This window comes from Populus nigra, chromosome 4 (genome assembly GCF_951802175.1).
Source record: "Populus nigra chromosome 4, ddPopNigr1.1, whole genome shotgun sequence".
Lineage (NCBI taxonomy): Eukaryota > Viridiplantae > Streptophyta > Magnoliopsida > Malpighiales > Salicaceae > Populus > Populus nigra.
In genome coordinates this window covers 13,470,171-13,486,349 of record NC_084855.1, presented here as the reverse complement: position 1 = coordinate 13,486,349, position 16,179 = coordinate 13,470,171, and the positions used below count along the sequence as shown (strand labels likewise).

The 16,179-nt window shown below is 37.2% G+C and overlaps 4 protein-coding genes and 1 long non-coding RNA gene across 8 annotated transcripts; 3 read left to right on the top strand and 2 right to left on the bottom strand.

The window, feature by feature from the left end:
* The first annotated feature begins 1,359 nt into the window (after positions 1–1,359).
* Positions 1,360–2,945, top strand: LOC133692044 (homeobox-leucine zipper protein ATHB-12-like). The gene is made up of 2 exons (XM_062112714.1): positions 1,360–1,957; positions 2,053–2,945. The coding sequence occupies exons 1-2, from the start codon at positions 1,601–1,603 to the stop codon at positions 2,410–2,412; spliced, it is 717 nt and encodes a 238-aa protein (XP_061968698.1). The 5' UTR covers positions 1,360–1,600; the 3' UTR covers positions 2,413–2,945.
* On the bottom strand, positions 2,547–4,049 carry LOC133692045 (uncharacterized). The gene is made up of 2 exons (XR_009841784.1): positions 3,893–4,049; positions 2,547–2,659 (listed from the first exon to the last, which is right to left on the bottom strand). It is a non-coding gene; the product is annotated as an uncharacterized LOC133692045 (long non-coding RNA).
* A 63-nt stretch (positions 4,050–4,112) lies between these two features.
* Positions 4,113–7,137, top strand: LOC133690857 (uncharacterized membrane protein At1g16860-like). The gene is made up of 4 exons (XM_062111123.1): positions 4,113–4,131; positions 4,439–4,551; positions 6,630–6,838; positions 6,924–7,137. Exons 1-4 carry the CDS (start codon positions 4,113–4,115, stop codon positions 7,135–7,137), a joined length of 555 nt encoding a protein of 184 aa, XP_061967107.1.
* On the top strand, positions 4,409–10,902 carry LOC133692042 (pentatricopeptide repeat-containing protein At3g49730-like). 3 transcript variants are annotated; one of them, XM_062112711.1, is made up of 5 exons: positions 4,409–4,551; positions 5,612–5,767; positions 6,643–6,838; positions 6,924–10,173; positions 10,493–10,902. In XM_062112711.1, exon 4 carries the CDS (start codon positions 8,135–8,137, stop codon positions 10,064–10,066), a length of 1,932 nt encoding a protein of 643 aa, XP_061968695.1. In that variant the 5' UTR covers positions 4,409–4,551; positions 5,612–5,767; positions 6,643–6,838; positions 6,924–8,134; the 3' UTR covers positions 10,067–10,173; positions 10,493–10,902. The 3 variants fall into 3 exon arrangements, with proteins under 3 accessions (XP_061968695.1, XP_061968692.1, XP_061968694.1); XM_062112708.1 differs by having other exon boundaries at positions 6,630–6,838; XM_062112710.1 differs by lacking the exon at positions 4,409–4,551 and adding an exon at positions 4,588–5,128 and having other exon boundaries at positions 6,630–6,838.
* Positions 10,903–11,690: 788 nt separating this feature from the next.
* LOC133692043 (U4/U6 small nuclear ribonucleoprotein Prp31 homolog) lies at positions 11,691–16,019 on the bottom strand. Of its 2 annotated transcripts, XM_062112712.1 has the most exons (9): positions 15,820–16,019; positions 15,582–15,621; positions 15,392–15,457; positions 15,143–15,283; positions 13,931–14,823; positions 13,772–13,842; positions 13,288–13,390; positions 13,046–13,121; positions 11,691–12,126 (listed from the first exon to the last, which is right to left on the bottom strand). In XM_062112712.1, exons 2-9 carry the CDS (start codon positions 15,582–15,584, stop codon positions 12,019–12,021), a joined length of 1,461 nt encoding a protein of 486 aa, XP_061968696.1. In that variant the 5' UTR covers positions 15,585–15,621; positions 15,820–16,019; the 3' UTR covers positions 11,691–12,018. The 2 variants fall into 2 exon arrangements, with proteins under 2 accessions (XP_061968696.1, XP_061968697.1); XM_062112713.1 differs by lacking the exon at positions 15,820–16,019 and having other exon boundaries at positions 15,582–15,809.
* Between the last annotated feature and the right edge of the window lie 160 nt (positions 16,020–16,179).

Genomic DNA, 16,179 nt, shown 5'->3' with positions numbered 1-16,179 from the left:
AAATTATGAAAAGAATATTATAGCTAAGAGGCACCATATCACTCCCGTTGCCGACATCATCAAGTTAAAAACAAAGTGAAAGGTAGAAAAAGCTTGTTTGTTTGTGTTTTAAAATATTTTTTATAAAAATTAATTTATTTTTATTTTTATTTTTTTATGTTCTTAAATCGTTTTGACGTATTAATATAAAAATAATTTAAAAAAACATATTAATTTAATGTATTTTAAAATAAAAAACTCTTTAAAAATCAACATCGTAACAAAATAAAAAATTAAGTATGGTTTTAACACGAATCACTTAAAATGTGCTTTGATTTCTATCGACGTTGAAAGGGAAAAATCGTGCCCTCTTCTCTTCTCTTCTCTTCTCTTCGATTAACATTAAGGTTCGATCTAAATGCAAAAAATTGAAAAGTGGGTCGATTTAATCTCTACAAATCAACATCAAGGTTATGCCTGCAGCACATGAACATTTCGAGTGAGAGCAGTAACAGACCACGACAATTCAGTTCAGTTAGATGCCAAAATCAATCTATTAACATCTTAACCAGCGGGTTCCAGTTGTTCTTCTTCAAGGAAAAAGGCAATAGAGAGAAGAGAACAACCAAATAAATCCAAAGTGACTTAGAATCGACATAGCTTGTCATATGGACTTTTTGGTTCCCAGAAAAAAGGTTTCACACAGTGTGTACGAGAGAAAATCTCAATTAATTAGTTTAGGTAATGGAAACTGATAAAGACTTCATCTTGAAATGTATTTTAAGCTTGAATCATGCAAGATTCTCCGATCAAAAGTTCGAAATTCATATTATAGTAACGATTAATATTCAAAATGTTTTATATTCTAAAATATATTAAAATAATATTTTTTTGTTAAAAATTATTTCACATCAATATAATCTGAAAATATCAAAAAAAATATTAATTTAAAATAAAAAAAAATTAATTTTTTTCATAATAACTTTTTCGTTTCAAAAGAACTTCTGAAAAGTTTAAATTTATTTTATTTTTTTTATTTTAAATTAATATTTTTTGATGTTTTCAAATAATTTTGATGTATTAATATAAAAAATAATTTTTAAAAAATAAAAAAAATATTTTAAAAAACAACTAATATCATAATCTCATATTCTGCCCGAACACACAGGGTAACTTATGGGAGAAGTTTGTGTTATTTTAGATATTTATAAATATATATAAGAAATTACAAAGTCATTGATGAGAATAAACAAGCCGGCTTGAATAGACCACCTCAGCTAAAGGCCCATCCATGAAATTACTCCAAGAAATGAAAAAATAAAAAATAAAAATAAAATTTGAAGCACATATAATGTCCCAAGGTGCTATAAGAAAAGCACTGTACGTTATCACGCTGGATATAAAGCCCTACAAGCTGAAGATAAAAAGCAGAACTAAGCCATTGCAGTCAGACCAGGAACCAAGTCTTGCACACACAAAAACTTAGCTAATAAATAACATTCACCTATAGCTCACAAATACTCTTAACCGTTGCAAAATAATCTCCTATGACAAACCATATTTGATATTTGAATTAAAGAAATAGAATTTCCTGAAGGCAGTTGAAGATCCCAACAACAAGATGTTTGATGGAGAAGAGTATTCACCTTCGGCGACAGAGCCTTTTAGCTGCATGAACGGTGTCACAACCTCCAGAAAGAAGAAGAACAAGAACAAAAGGAGGTTTAGTGATGAGCAGATTAAATCGTTGGAGTCTATGTTTGTATCAGAAACAAGGCTTGAGCCTCGAAAGAAGATTCAGCTGGCAAAAGAGCTTGGATTGCAACCACGACAGGTTGCAATATGGTTTCAGAATAAGAGAGCTAGATGGAAGTCTAAGCAGCTTGAAAGAGACTTCAGCATACTACGAGCCAATTACAATAGCTTGGCTTCCAGGTTTGAGACTCTGAAGAAAGAGAAGCAAGCTTTGGTAATACAGGTACTATACTCATAATTTTTTTGTGTTCACCTGGTCGGGGGAAAAACAGAAACATTCGTGTGCATACTTACCAAGAATTTTCAAAAATTTGACAGTTACAGAAGATTAATGATTTGATGAAGAAGCCAGGAGAGGAAGGAGAGTGTTGTGGCCAAGGACCAGCTGTGAACAGTATCGAAGGCAAATCAGAGAATGCAGACACAACTATGGGTGAATCAGAAACGAATCCTAGATTGTCAATTGAAAGACCAGAACATGGATTAGGAGTCCTCTCAGATGAAGATAGCAGCATAAAAGCAGAGTATTTTGAACCCGAAGAAGAACCGAACCTAATTAGTATGGTGGAACCCGCTGATGGATCATTGACATCACAAGAAGATTGGGGGAGTTTAGACTCCGATGGCCTCTTCGATCAATCAAGCAGTGACTATCAGTGGTGGGATTTCTGGGCTTGATTGAAGAGGAAACTCAATGAAGCTTGATACAAATTTATCAATTGTCCTTGTATTGATGAACTCCAGCTCTTGGTGAGGCAAAATTCAGAGAGACCATCGGAGAGGAACGCATCAATTGACGTGACAAATTTGGATTTTGTTGTGAGTATAGAGATTCAAATTGTCTTCTTGGTGCAAGTAGAAAAGCTCCCGCTCTAATCTTACCTCTCCGAATCTGTCCCACATTAGAGTCCCTACTGGTCTGGACCTGGAAAGATGATGTCCATAAAAAATGGAGAAAATAAAGGAAGCCGTGTAAGTAGTAAGCTAGTGTGCATAAAAGAGTTGCTTGTATTGGGGGGGGGGGGGGGGGGGGGGGGGATGCTGCATTAGAACTCCGATATAGAGACATGTTCTCTCCAATCTTTAAAGGAGTTGCTGTTGTGCTATCTTATATGCAATTCAGTGTTTTCCTTTTTCCCAATAGTGGTTCAATGTTTGCAGATAAATTTCATTATGAATATATGATCAGAGGGATCCCAAATTAAAGTGCACATATTGTGAATTGCGCCAAGTAAAAACAAGTAATGAAAACAATAGGGTTGAAATCAAAGGTACATGGTGATTCAGGAGATATACAAAAAGCAGCCATGAAGTAACCATACAATTTCAGGAGAATTATCCGCCTGCTTCGCAAATTGCTCTTCTAACATTTGAATATCCCACTCAGATAAACTAAAGAACATTAGATGCATCTCTAGAGAATGGCTAAATAACATCTATAGGACATTAGCAAAGCCTTTAAATGTTGCATAATTGCAGTTCATGCCACAAAAGGCAGCCTTAATGGAGCATGCAACACTAAGGTGTTGCATTTCAAGAGCTGAAAAAGATGCTGTTTTGAGTGTTATTCAATGGTTTTTGACATCTTTCTTATAAAAACCATCCAAAAGCACCTAATGATGCTTCTTCAACCCAAAAGCACATTCCAAAACACCAGAAACACGCTACCAAATTGGCCCTAAGCTATCCATCATGTAGAGAAGTTGTGGGCAGTAATCTTGACTTAAAGCTCTCATATGCTGATGGAATCTTGTGACAGCAGAATGTTTTAATACGCACCGTAAACCTTGTACTAATGCTATTTGCTTATTCTAAGAGGGTACGACAATTGATCTTAACATTCCGTTCTCCTAGACCCACCCGCCATATCAAAAACCTAAAAGAAAAACGAAGTTTCTACTATGGACCAGTATTTTAATCATGCGAATGTCTATCTAATCATTTTAATGCTACCTAAAGCCAATAAATTCAAAGATCAAAGGGCTTCACTTCAGATTTTTGTGCCAATTCAATCAAATCAGACATTAAGATCCCTTTAAAAGGAAAAATAATAATTTAAGCACAGCTACCAGCCATCTCCATTATGGCATCGCGTCACCTCAAAGAATAGTTAACAGATGCTCCATAAATCAATGCAATGCAGTTCAGACAATCTCACCTTCAATTCCGGATTTTGAATCCAAAAATCGTCAATTCAATCGGCAAGAGATCCTCCCTACTCGAAGAACATCTCTGAAAACGAATTAGAGCCAATCAGGCGGCTGGCATTGCATGATTTGAGCTTATGGCGGGATGATTTGGTCAATAAAAGGGTCCCACTTTCTTCCCAGTAACCAATAAACGGGACCGTTTAAGGAAAACGAGATTCAACAAGCAACATGTCGTTTGTAACAAAAGGTATGTATGTATGTATCTCCCCATTCGACCAGCTGAAAATCTCTCCTCCTCCTCTCAATGGTTTAGTAAAGTGGGTTGCCGTACAGAGAGAGAGAGACAGAGAGAGTGATGAACGACCTGTCCAATGCAACTTTGAGAGAACATAACAGCCACAGCTGCAAGCCAATACCAAGACTAGCAGTCTGCATTTTACTACTTGTATTCTTTGTTGGGCTTTCAGTTTCTGTTTTTATACTCGTTGTGGTCCATAATGTTTTCTTCTTTCTTTCTTTTATCTTGCTCTTTGCTTTAGTTCTTTCCTTTTTAGCTTGGAATAAGCTTAATTGGAGACGTAAAGCTGCTGTCTTTTGGTGTCTTCGTTCTTTTCCTGATTCTGACCTTGCTGCTGCTACTGAAGGACAGCTTGTTAAAATTACTGGGGTACTTCCAAACTTTTGATCTCTATTGTCTTCCTTTCATGAGCCTGTTTTTGGTGGGTTTTTGTTGTTTCGCTATTTGATGTTGTTGCTTAGGGGAAAAAAACACGAAAAAAAGGGGAAATTCTTGCTGAAAATGGCAGGATTTTTAAAGCAAACAGACATAGGATTGCTGGCGGACTATTTTTTATTTTCTTTTATCTAGTTAACCGTTTCTTCGTCTTTGACTTAAATGGTTTCAATTGAGGGTTTCAATCCGTTGCATTGTTCAATATGAACATAAATACCTTATGGGGTTTTTGAAAAATTGTTTTGGGATGAGTTGCTATTGAAGGAAAAATATGGGGAATGTGGTCTGGTGATTATCAAATTGAAGTGAATAGGTCAAATGGCAACCAGAGGATATGCTATCTGTTTTGGGAGCGTGGGTGATTTTCTTATTTCTAATTTGCTTTTCCTTATATTTTTTTTGTGAGATTGGATGCCAATGGATTCTCTTTCTGATTTGATGTTATACTTTTAGTGAAACAGAAAATGTGGATCCAAGGTTGAGGGAAACTTTTATATCTATATATTTGAATGTAGGTGATCACATCTTAATTGGATTTTTAGCTTTCTTGCCTTTGCAGATTGATCGGCACTAGACAGAAAATAGTATCAGTAATTTTTTGATTTAATGAAACATTCCAGATTCTGTAGTAAAAACTTAGAAATATGATGACAATGCTGCCTTATTACTTGCCAAGTATTGAATGATTGGAAACTTCACTGATTATTTATTTATCTATTTTATGTATGTGTTGCCAATATTAGTTTAACTAATATGACTCAATATTGTCTAGAAAATTAAGCACGCGGTTTTCATAGCACAGATAGCTGTCTGAGAAAGTCATGATAACGGAGGCATTAGTTAAAGAAGCTCATTGCATGATGGAAAATGATGAGCCCGTCCTGCTAATCTTGCCTTTATTACCCTGATCTGAGATATCACTTAGCAGAATATTTTCTGGCTGACAAAGGATCAATTGTTTTTTTTAAAAAAAACCTTTTGTTCATGATTTTAGCTGGTATCCTGTGGAAGCATTTCCCTGGAATCTTCATATGAGAGAGCTGCCAGATGTACCTACGTATCTACTCTTTTGTATGAATATGGAGGTTTTGGAGTGAAGCCAATGAATGCTAATACATCATGCTTACAGTGGAATCTAAAATATTGCGAGGTACGGATATCTCTTAACTTACAAACTTTTACAATTAGAACGATTACTTTATTTATATTTTCTACTGGGTTGATAGCTGATGTCAGTTTCCTTTCTGATTCACATAACTTCACTTTAAGTAGTTAGTTGTAATTACAGTCTATCTCTACAGAAAACTAGAGATGCTTTTTTTTTTCTTTCCCTAATTTCTGCATTTTTTAAACTTCCCAGATTGTGGCCTCTCCCCCAGATTCTGGCCTCTCCCCTAGATTTTCCCGTCTCTGATGCTTCACAAACTATTTAATTTGACTTAAATTCTGTTTGCAGTCAAGATATCTTTGATAGTGTAAATTGATGGTCATGAAGAGACCACAGGATTGTTGCTCTTCTGTCAGTCAACATTTCACTACATTTTTGTAGTGCCCTCCTCAATAAATCATTCGACTATGAATTACAATTTTTAAAACATGAAATCTTAAGATCAGATAATTAATTTATCCAGGTGATGAATCACTTACAGTATTTGATATAGGTCTGATATTTGACACTTTCCTATTGTATTAAAAGCAGGTTAACATCTTCTTTGGATCTTGCTCATGCAGCAATTAAAATTGGACAAGCATGACTGTATAATATAATATATGTTGATGCTTGGTTTAAGAAATAGACCATCCATTTGTCAGGATTTGAGGCGACATGTTATTGTTAAATTCATCATGTAATCAATTTCATGTTTTTGGCATGTATGTCAATAAAAAAGCTCTGTGGCTCTTTCCACTGGTTCAGTTACATATTAATGCTGCGCTTGAATCTAGAAATCATGGCGAGTCATTTTTATTTTTGGAAGTTTGATGTTGTTCTGTTTGGAATTTCTACCTGACAGAGGTTCTCCACAGACTTCTACATAACTGATCGAAAGTCTGGTATCAGAGCCATGGTAAAAGCTGGTTCAGGTTGTAAAGTTGTTCCCTTGATTGTTGAGAGCAAACTTGTGACTACAAGGCAATGCAGAACCCTATCTTCTCACTTGAGGAAATGGTTGCAAGAAAGAAACCTGTCAGCCGAGGCCCGCCTACTACGTTTGGAAGAAGGGTAATCTATTAACCTAGGTCCTCTGTTGCTTTTGTGCGTACTTTGCAGAAGCTTACTAGCTGGAAATTTCTGTCTGTTTCGGCAGGTACGTACAAGAAGGCAGCTTTGTTACCGTGATTGGTGTTTTGCGTAGAAATAATGATATTTCGATGATTGTTCAGCCACAAGAGCTTTTCTCCACAGGATGCCTGTGGCAAAAGCTTTTACTCCCTGTGGATGTTGATGGGCTAATCCTGGGGTTCCCAGATACTGCTGGCCCTAACATGAACCCAGGTTACACACAACACTTGGAACAATAATGTCAAACCTCTCAGAAAATTAGGAACATGTAGGTTTTGGATCTTGTTGATAAAATTGATTTATCCTAGAAGTTATCCTTTCTGTTACCACCAGTGCGATTTCTTTTCTACGTTCTTCTAGGTGGTTCTTTTCTGATCTTCATTCCTAGCCGCTCCCTGGTCCAAAGATTCTTACCATCTAAAAATGACCCCTCAAAGACCACCATGAAATGATGAAGATTTATAGGGATTGGAAGAAACTTCTTCCGTGGCAGGGCATGGGTGGCCTGAACTCCCTATACCAGATAACAATAAGTTAAATAATAATAAAAAATAAACAGCATTGAATATGGTCACTGGAAATTCTTAGCAATTAAAATTCGTAGAATTTGCAGTAAACTTCTTGCCCAACATAGCTCGCAAGCAAGTAGCATGTAAACCAAGGTGCTCTGGAGTTTGCTGTAGCAATTAAAATACGTAGAATTTGCAGTAAACTTCTTGCCCAACATAGCTCGCAAGCAAGTAGCATGTAAACCAAGGTGCTCTGGAGTTCGCTGTAGCAATTAAAATACGTAGAATTTGCAGTAAACTTCTTGCCCAACATAGCTCGCAAGCAAGTAGCATGTAAACCAAGGTGCTCCGGAGTTCGCTGGATCAGTGTGAGGGTCGAGTGCCGACCTGCAGCTCCTCAGATCTCGTGAGGATACCCCCAGTGCCCGCTTGAATGCTTCTTAGTGTACGAAATCCTGGTAATAAAAAAACGAAACTTGTCAAAAGTAACAGTGTAAACTTCAACTATATGCATCAAACAAAAATTTTCAGTATCATTTCTTCTCAAAGGCTAGTTGTAGGATGGGAGTCTGTCCGTCTTTTGAAGGTAAACGCGGTAAAAAGACAAGTCGTTCTTTGAGAAACCCAAAATGTTTAAGCGACAAGTCTCTTACTCCACCAGCAATGACACATAAAGGAAAACCTGGAGGTGAAAGAAACAACAATTAAAATCAAGAGAGAGAAAATAATGCAGAGGGTCTCTTCAAAGACAATCTTCTTCTCTATCCTTAAAGGGCCGAATAATTACAGTGCCGCGCTTCACTCTAACATCCTTCTCCTCATACACAGACAACAACTGCACCAAAACCCCAGCAACAACATATCAAACAAAACAACCAATGGGTTTGGTCTTATTTCTCTTAAAACCCAAGAACCACAACCACACGAACAGGACAACAAAGTCGATGAATTTGCAAGCGATGTCGAGAAGGTATATAGATTACTCAGGAAATTTCACTCTAGAGTTCCTAAATTAGAACTTGCTTTACAGGAATCTGGTGTTGTACTGCGTAATGGTCTCACTGAACGTGTCTTGAATCGCTGCGGCGATGCTGGGATTTTAGCTTATAAATTCTTTGTCTGGGCATCGAAGCAGCCTTGTTATAGACATTGTTATGAGAATTATAAGGCTATGATTAAGGTTTTGAGTAAAATGAAACAATTTGGAGCTGTTTGGGCTTTGCTGGAGGAAATGAGGAGAGATAACAGTGTGTTAATAACGAGTGAAGTTTTTGTTGTTGTTATGAGGAGGTTTGCTTCTTCTAGAATGGTGAACAAGGCAATTGAAGTTTTAGATGAGATGCCAAAGTATGGATGTGAACCTGATGAGTATGTGTTTGGTTGTTTATTGGATGCTTTGTGTAAGAACGGTAGTGTTAAGGAAGCTGCTTCTCTTTTTGAGGATATGAGAGTGAGATTTAGTCCAAGTTTGAAGCATTTTACATGTTTGTTGTATGGTTGGTGCAAGGAAGGGAAGTTATTGGAGGCTAAACATGTGTTGGTACAAATGAGGGAAGCGGGGTTTGAGCCAGATATTGTGGTGTATAACAATTTGTTAAGTGCGTATGCAACGGCTGGGAAAATGGGGGATGCTTTTGATTTATTGAAGGAGATTAGGAGGAAAGGATGCGACCCTAATGCGACTTCTTATACCATTTTGATTCAGGCACTTTGTGGGCAGGAGAAGATGGATGAGGCGATGAGAGTATTTGTTGAGATGGAGAGAAGTGGTTGTGATGCTGATGTTGTGACTTATACTGCTTTGGTAAGTGGCTTTTGCAAGTGGAGGATGATAGATAAGGGATATCAGATTTTGCAAAGCATGATACAGAAAGGGCATATGCCCAATCAATTGACTTATTTGCATCTGATGTTGGCCCATGAGAAGAAGGAAGAGTTGGAAGAGTGCAAGGAATTGATGGGGGAGATGCAAAAGATTGGTTGTATTCCAGATCTTAGTATTTATAATGTAGTGATTAGATTGGCCTGCAAGTTGGGGGAGGTGAATGCTGGTGTTGATGCTTGGAATGAAATGGAAGTAAGTGGCCTTAGTCCAGGACTTGATACTTTTGTTATTATGATTAATGGGTTTCTAGGGCATGGATACCTGGTCGAGGCTTGTCAGTATTTCAAAGAAATGGTTGAGAGAGGTCTTTTGTCTAGTCGTCAATATGGCATACTGAAGGATTTATTGAATGCCTTGCTGCGAGGTGAGAAGCTTGAATTGGCTAAAGATCTTTGGAGTTGCATTGTGACTAAAGGATGTGAGCTTAATGTGGATTCATGGACAATTTGGATTCATGCACTGTTCTCAAATGGGCATGTGAAGGAAGCATGTTCATATTGTCTGGACATGATGGATGCTGATTTAATGCCAAAACCAGAAACTTTTGCTAAGCTCATGCGTGGTTTAAGGAAATTGTATAACAGACAGTTTGCAGCAGAGATCACAGAGAAGGTGAGGAAGATGGCTGCGGATAGACATGTGACTTTCAAAATGTATAAACGACGAGGGGAGAGGGATTTGATAGAAAAGGCCAAGGCGAAAAAGGATGGGAGAAAAAGAAGGGCCCGCAGACGCCAGTGGGGTGCGGGTCATAATAGAGCTAGCATTTTGTAGTTTTTGTGTTGGACTGTTATCAAGCGACTGAATTGTTTTATTGGATTGCTTTCGAGTCTGTGTGCTTGCTTGCCCTGGTGTGACATGGAGCTGCTTCAATCTTTAAAGTATGCTTTTTGCCCCTTCTTCGGTGCCTTATTCTTTTGTTCTGTTTTGTTTTCCCTTTCTTTTGGGTAGCAGGTAGTAAACCAGATAGGTTATGAGTCCCCTGGTGACTTTTTCCCCTATATTCCATGTCTGAACGTGCATTGCTTTGTTTAGGGAAGATGTGATAACAAATAGGCGCCAGCAAATTGTATCTTGTCTATCACTTTCGTAGGACACAAACATAGTAGTATCATGGGATTGCACTTGTGCATGTGCGAACATCTTAACCCAGTCTGTTTTTAAGTAGTTCGCATCTCACTTCATTCATCTTTTGTCCAGCATGCGAATGGAACAAGGGCTCTAATATGCTGCTCCAGGAAAGGTGACAGTTGAGAACACTCCAGACTAAGACTGGTGAAGAATATCAATTGTACATTCATGCATCTAATGTACATGATGTTGCTTCTAAATTAGACATTCTATCCTTATTGCTGTCATCCAAACCATTTCGTGTTTGTGACTGACTTACCCTGCTCAAGTGATGGAAAAGACGCCATCAGTATTACCAATATGATAATGGTTCTTCAAATGTTTTTCTTTTTAGTCTTTTTTATTGTTTTGTATTCTGGTTATCTTTACTATTCTGTTGAATTCAGTGGTAGTGGCTGTTTATGCAGCTGTTGCCCGAAAGGCAGATGATATGATCTCCTTCTTTTTTCCCAATTCAATTATGCTTTTGGTGCGCTTTAGAGTCTTGTATTTATGACAATTGAATTCTCCTGATTCGTTCCTTGCTGTTACACACCCCTTTTCTGGATAAATTATTCTCAGAAAAGCTTGCTTCGTACAGGAAGGTAGGTATTCAAGTTGATGACAATGCACACCATGTTTATATGTCTCTTTAAAGATCCACACTCCTGCATATGCATAAACCAGGAGGGATATGAAAGAGAAAAAGAAAAAGAAATCTTCAAATTGACGATACTACAAGTTCAGGAGTTATAAAAGCTCGTTCATGACATTTTCCGGTGTTATTGTCCCAAAACCTTCCTCTTTGGGTGAGTTTGTCACCATTCCCTTCTTGCTCTCTCATTGTAGGTGATATTACATGGTGTTCCCAGACTTGTATTGCTTCTCAAACTGGGCATGTCTCGTTGCAAGAGTGAAGCCTGGAGATTCATGAGCGCTCTGTATTGCAGCAGGCAGAAGTATAAACAGACAACGTACAATACCCAGAGTCGGAGATGAGTCGAATAATACTTTATTAAAAGTCAAGCACAAACCTAAACAATCAACAGTCGTCTAAGTTTGTACATCGTCGATGCTTTGCATCCACATAAACAGCGATAACTGCTCTACGCAAAATCTAACGCTTAACTTGTCAAAGCTATTACCGATACAAGTCAAATTATCACCATCAGTTCTCTTTTCATCCACATAGCATCAATCAATCAGAGGCAGTTTACACATGGTTAAAACCTGACCAGCGACATCAACATGCAATATTGAAAAATCAAATCATAATAAGAATAAGAAATGAAAAATCAAAGCACAATTTATGTAAAGTTCCAAAGCCAGGAGGTATAACTTGGCGAGCATATGATATCTGGTATCCAAGGTTGTTATCATTACTCTGTTATAATGAGAATGAATAAGAAGGAACAGCTCGCGTAATCTTGACATTAAGATTGTCATATCTAGCCAAGTGATTTTGAGATTCAAGATACCCCTCATGTTGATAAACAAAACTGGTGGTGAAAGAACTATAATCCATAAGGTTAGTTACAAGTTCATCTAGACATCTCCCTTGCACATGATTTAATGTACAGACTAATACAAAACAGCCAGCGTGAGATTTTGCATAATCAGGCCCTCTTGATCTTTGAAAAGGTTCCATTCTCAGAAAAATAGGTGCTTTGTGTCCCACTGCCAAGTTGGTGCGCATGAGCTTGTGGATTTGTGAGCTCAATCCCCTGTTAAAACAAGATGATAATTGTAGTAAGCACTTATCTACTATTTATGAGCTTAGTTTTGTTATGGAAGGCCTGTTCTGGATTTGATTGACATATGGTAAAGCATAACTTAAAAAATTTATAGCAGTAAAAAGTTCAAAAGGCATGGCGGAAAATTTTCCTGGCAAATCTTAATTGAAATAGGCCATGATCAACCCTCAACTTCAGATGCAAGATGAAACCAATTTTACTGTTCTATTACAGTCTATGAGGATGAGAAATCTAAACAGCATTTTTGACTACTCTGGAATCTTTAATTCTCTGATATAGGTAGATTCAACCCTGAACCCATTCCCTGTCACCACTAGAACCTAATGCCCAGAAAAAAATAAAAATGACGTTTTATACATGGCAAGAGGACAAGAGAAAGCGGAAAGCCATGCAACATCCAATCTAAGAAGCAATGTTCTACGATCCAAAGCTTCATCACCTAACTGCTCTAACAAACAGCAATGGATTTCAAAGGCAAATCTGGCCACAAGTATTACACAGGATCAACATGAAAGTACAGATTTCTACTTCTAAAATGCTTCATAACTTGATTTCTGTTCTTTTGGATCAAGTGAAAGCCATATAGTGCTTTATTTTTTTTAAAATTATTCAATCTCATAGAAACTTAAAATTCTTAAAAGAGAAATTTCCCAATGTCAACTAACATTCCAAGAATTGAAACCCAGAAACTATTGCAAAAGGTCCGGTTAACTATTATATTCACTGTCAAGTTTGGGGATAAATTTGCAGAGTCTGGGCTAAATACACTTTTCCTTCCTTTGTAAATCTTTCTCATCAGTGCCAGCAGCACCAGCTTGAATTTGTTATTCAAATTACCATTGATAGAAGCAATTCATAATCAAAATAGACCGAAAAAAATACAACAAACCTGAACAGGAGTAAATGCCAGACTTGAGGTGAGGCCAGAAGTAGCACCACTGCTTCCATAATTCTTCTCCTTGAACCTAAAAACAATAAGGCCAGGAATAGTTGAGATGGAATGCAAACAAGTTTGACCAATTTGAGTTCCAAGCTAAAGTTAAGAAAAATTAAAGAGAAACTTTATGACTCATAAAACTGCAGCTTTGATGGAAAAAGAATAAAGATTCAAAAGAAGCAAAAAGGGGTTACTTCTTAGCAACTTTCGCTGCGAGTTTGCTCTGACCAATTGATACACGCAGCTTGCCATTCCCAGCCTGACCAAGCATACCATAACCTTCCCCCAGCCCATCACCTAAGTGTCAAGGAGAATTTGCAAACCAAAAGAAAAGAATTTAAAATATATTCTAGATCTATAACAACAGACATAATAATAATAAAAAAAACCTTGCCAATTAGTTTTCCTTGAAACTTTCATTCTTACAATGAATTGAAAAAAATAAAGAATACGATATGTAGGAAGCTTAGCAACATAATTTTCCAAAACAAACTAGTAGGTGGAAAGGAGGGGGTATTATGTTTGTATATATCTCAGTGATGGCAGAAGGTCTATTTTCCTGCTTATTGAGCACTTAAAAGTGACGAAAGAGCTAGCTACTCAGAATTATATAATATATTATGAGGTATAGATTCACAACAATTTCAGAATCTCAACAAGCTAAAGAGAAGAATTTACCCAAAGAACTCTCTTCAGGTACCCCAAATTGCATCCTATTGGCAAGCTTCCTCATGTCTGTTATAGCATATCTGGAAAACCATGCACTATGAGGTTACCCAAGATTCAAAGAAAAAAATCACCTAATAACAAACATATAAAAACAAAAACCTACACTACCTTTCTTTCATCTTCCTTAGGCGCCGCCCACCTCTCTTTTTCTTAGGTTCAGAATCAGGAACTGGAAGTGGTTTAGGTTGCTTTGCAGGAGGAGGCTCTTGCCACTTCTCTATTTTCTTGTGAATCTCTTCCCTCAGGGTTCTTCCAGTGTTTCCTGATGGATCTCCTCTAGTAGAATCTACTCGTGCAGCAAGTGTTGATTTTGCGGCCAATAGTCGACCAGCACGCATTCTCAAAGAAGGTGGTGTGGACTGAAACACCTCTGTTTGCTCTATATAACCAACACGGAATTGGGATGTTGCAGTAGAAAATCCTGCAAGGTTCTTCTTCTTGGCACCAAGAAGCTGAACATTGCAGGCAGGCATCTTGGCTAAGGCTGTGAGACCACCAGCCATCCCCATAAGTTTTGCAGCAACAGCACTACCAACAATAGCAGAAAGATTTGGTGCAATGTAACCCATTCTTGTTTCTACAAAATCAAGGACCTTCTTCTTTGCTGAATCAAGTGCAAGAGCTCGATTACAAGCGTCAATTGTCTTTTGAAGGACTTCTTCAGGAAGCGGTTTGCCACTTGTTGTGGATGCTGTCACAGAAATCACCATTCTGATAGCGGCAGGTATAAGCCCTTCCATATCAACAAGGGTCAAATCCATCTCGTTTCCAATCTTCTTCACAACACGAGCATAATCAATTGGGTGATGGACAAGTGATTCAAGCTCTGGAAATTTCAGCCGGTACTTGTCACGAATAAAATTGTGGATGATAACAATTTCATTCTCAATGTCAACTGACAATGCATTGCAGTTCACTATTAGCTGATATTCAGGATCATCTTCCAATACCATTCCATGATCTTGGACATCTGAGCCCTTCTGAAGTGCATCTTCCACTTTCTACCATTTAAACAACAGGATAAACACAACATCAGGTTTACTGAGGACAGCATCAAATTAAATCAAATGAAAAAAAAAAGAGAGAGGCAGCCTTGGAAGAATTAGTGGTTGATCAAAAAACTTTTTTTAAGAAAAGAGCACCAACATGAATTTTATTTCTTATAGAGAAGCCTTCAACAACAAATAAAAGGGGAAGGTAGGAACATGAAAAGGCAACAGAACCATGCATAGAGTGAGCAGACGAGAAGTTTATACCATTTAGCCAAACCAACAAGTACAGAGAGAGAGAAGTGAATATAAATGGATAAAAAATGATAACCTGCATTATATCATTAAATCGTTGTGTTTTCTGCAATTTTGACACACTGTCCAAATCATCATAGTTAAGAGCTTCAATGTCCGCCAAGTCTCCATCGACATCCTCTTCCATGTTTCCTGCCTCTACATCATCATCTTCATCCTACAAAATTATCCAACAAGGTTAACCAAACAACTAAAATACAAACTTAATTCTCTAACTAACAAAAATAAAAATATAACACGCGCGCACAGAGAGAGAGAGACTTACGACAATATCAGCATCGTTGTCGGATAACTCATCAAGGTCAGCAAGGAAAGAATCAGCTAGTGTTGCCTAAAAAAGAAGGCAGTTAGCAGACAAATACTAACTACTACAGTAATCTTCTTCTTCTTATTCTTCTTCTTTCCAAGTTTAATAAAAAGAATTTAAAAAAAAAAAAGGAGAAAGCTGCCAGTACCATTTTTGTGATGTAATCGCGTCGGCCTTCGTCCAATATTCTGTAACGAAACAGGAATTGATTTTTTTTTTTAATCTTGAGAATCAAAACAAGATAAATAGTAAAGCAGGTTGCAATTACAAACACACAAATATTAATTGCCCAAACAAAAGATATGTCATTAAAATGTAAAAGAAAAAAAATGAAAATAGGCAAGTCTTGAAATCGCAAAGAAAAACTTCTTCTCTTTGATACCAACCAAGTGATTTGATTCCAATAGCAGTGATTGTTCTGAAGATTGCCCTAATTTTACAGTAAAAGAAATTCAAAATCGGTGGAGCACTGATAAATATTTCGATTTTAAAAATAAAGTGGAGAAAAGGTTGGGCTTATTTCTTTTTATTTTCAGGAAGAAAAATCTTGAAAGAGAGACTAGAGCACGGGCATACGTTCAAGCAACCGTATGGGTCGTGCTGGCGCAGATCGAAATAGGGACAAGAGCCCACAATGTGACCTGTGATGATGCAAATAGCGACGATGGCCCAAGATATTTTGATCACTATAACTTGGACTTCTTACAGTTTTGCCTTTTAACCATACAAATCCTTGATAATAATAC

Bases quoted from the DNA above. Each gene is read 5' to 3' on its own strand.
- LOC133692044 (XM_062112714.1), top strand. From the start codon at position 1,601: ATGTTTGATGGAGAAGAGTATTCACCTTCGGCGACAGAGCCTTTTAGC. The intron at 1,958-2,052 runs GTACTATACTCA...AAAATTTGACAG, and splicing joins AGCAAGCTTTGGTAATACAG to TTACAGAAGATTAATGATTT.
- LOC133690857 (XM_062111123.1), top strand. The intron at 4,552-6,629 runs GTACTTCCAAAC...TCTACCTGACAG, and splicing joins AGCTTGTTAAAATTACTGGG to AGGTTCTCCACAGACTTCTA. The intron at 6,839-6,923 runs GTAATCTATTAA...CTGTTTCGGCAG, and splicing joins CTACTACGTTTGGAAGAAGG to GTACGTACAAGAAGGCAGCT.
- LOC133692042 (XM_062112711.1), top strand. From the start codon at position 8,135: ATGCAGAGGGTCTCTTCAAAGACAATCTTCTTCTCTATCCTTAAAGGG.
- LOC133692043 (XM_062112712.1), bottom strand. The intron at 14,824-15,142 runs GTTATCATTTTT...TTTAAATGGTAG, and splicing joins GATTTAATGATATAATGCAG to AAAGTGGAAGATGCACTTCA. The intron at 13,122-13,287 runs GTAACCCCTTTT...TATTGTTTTTAG, and splicing joins GCAGCGAAAGTTGCTAAGAA to GTTCAAGGAGAAGAATTATG.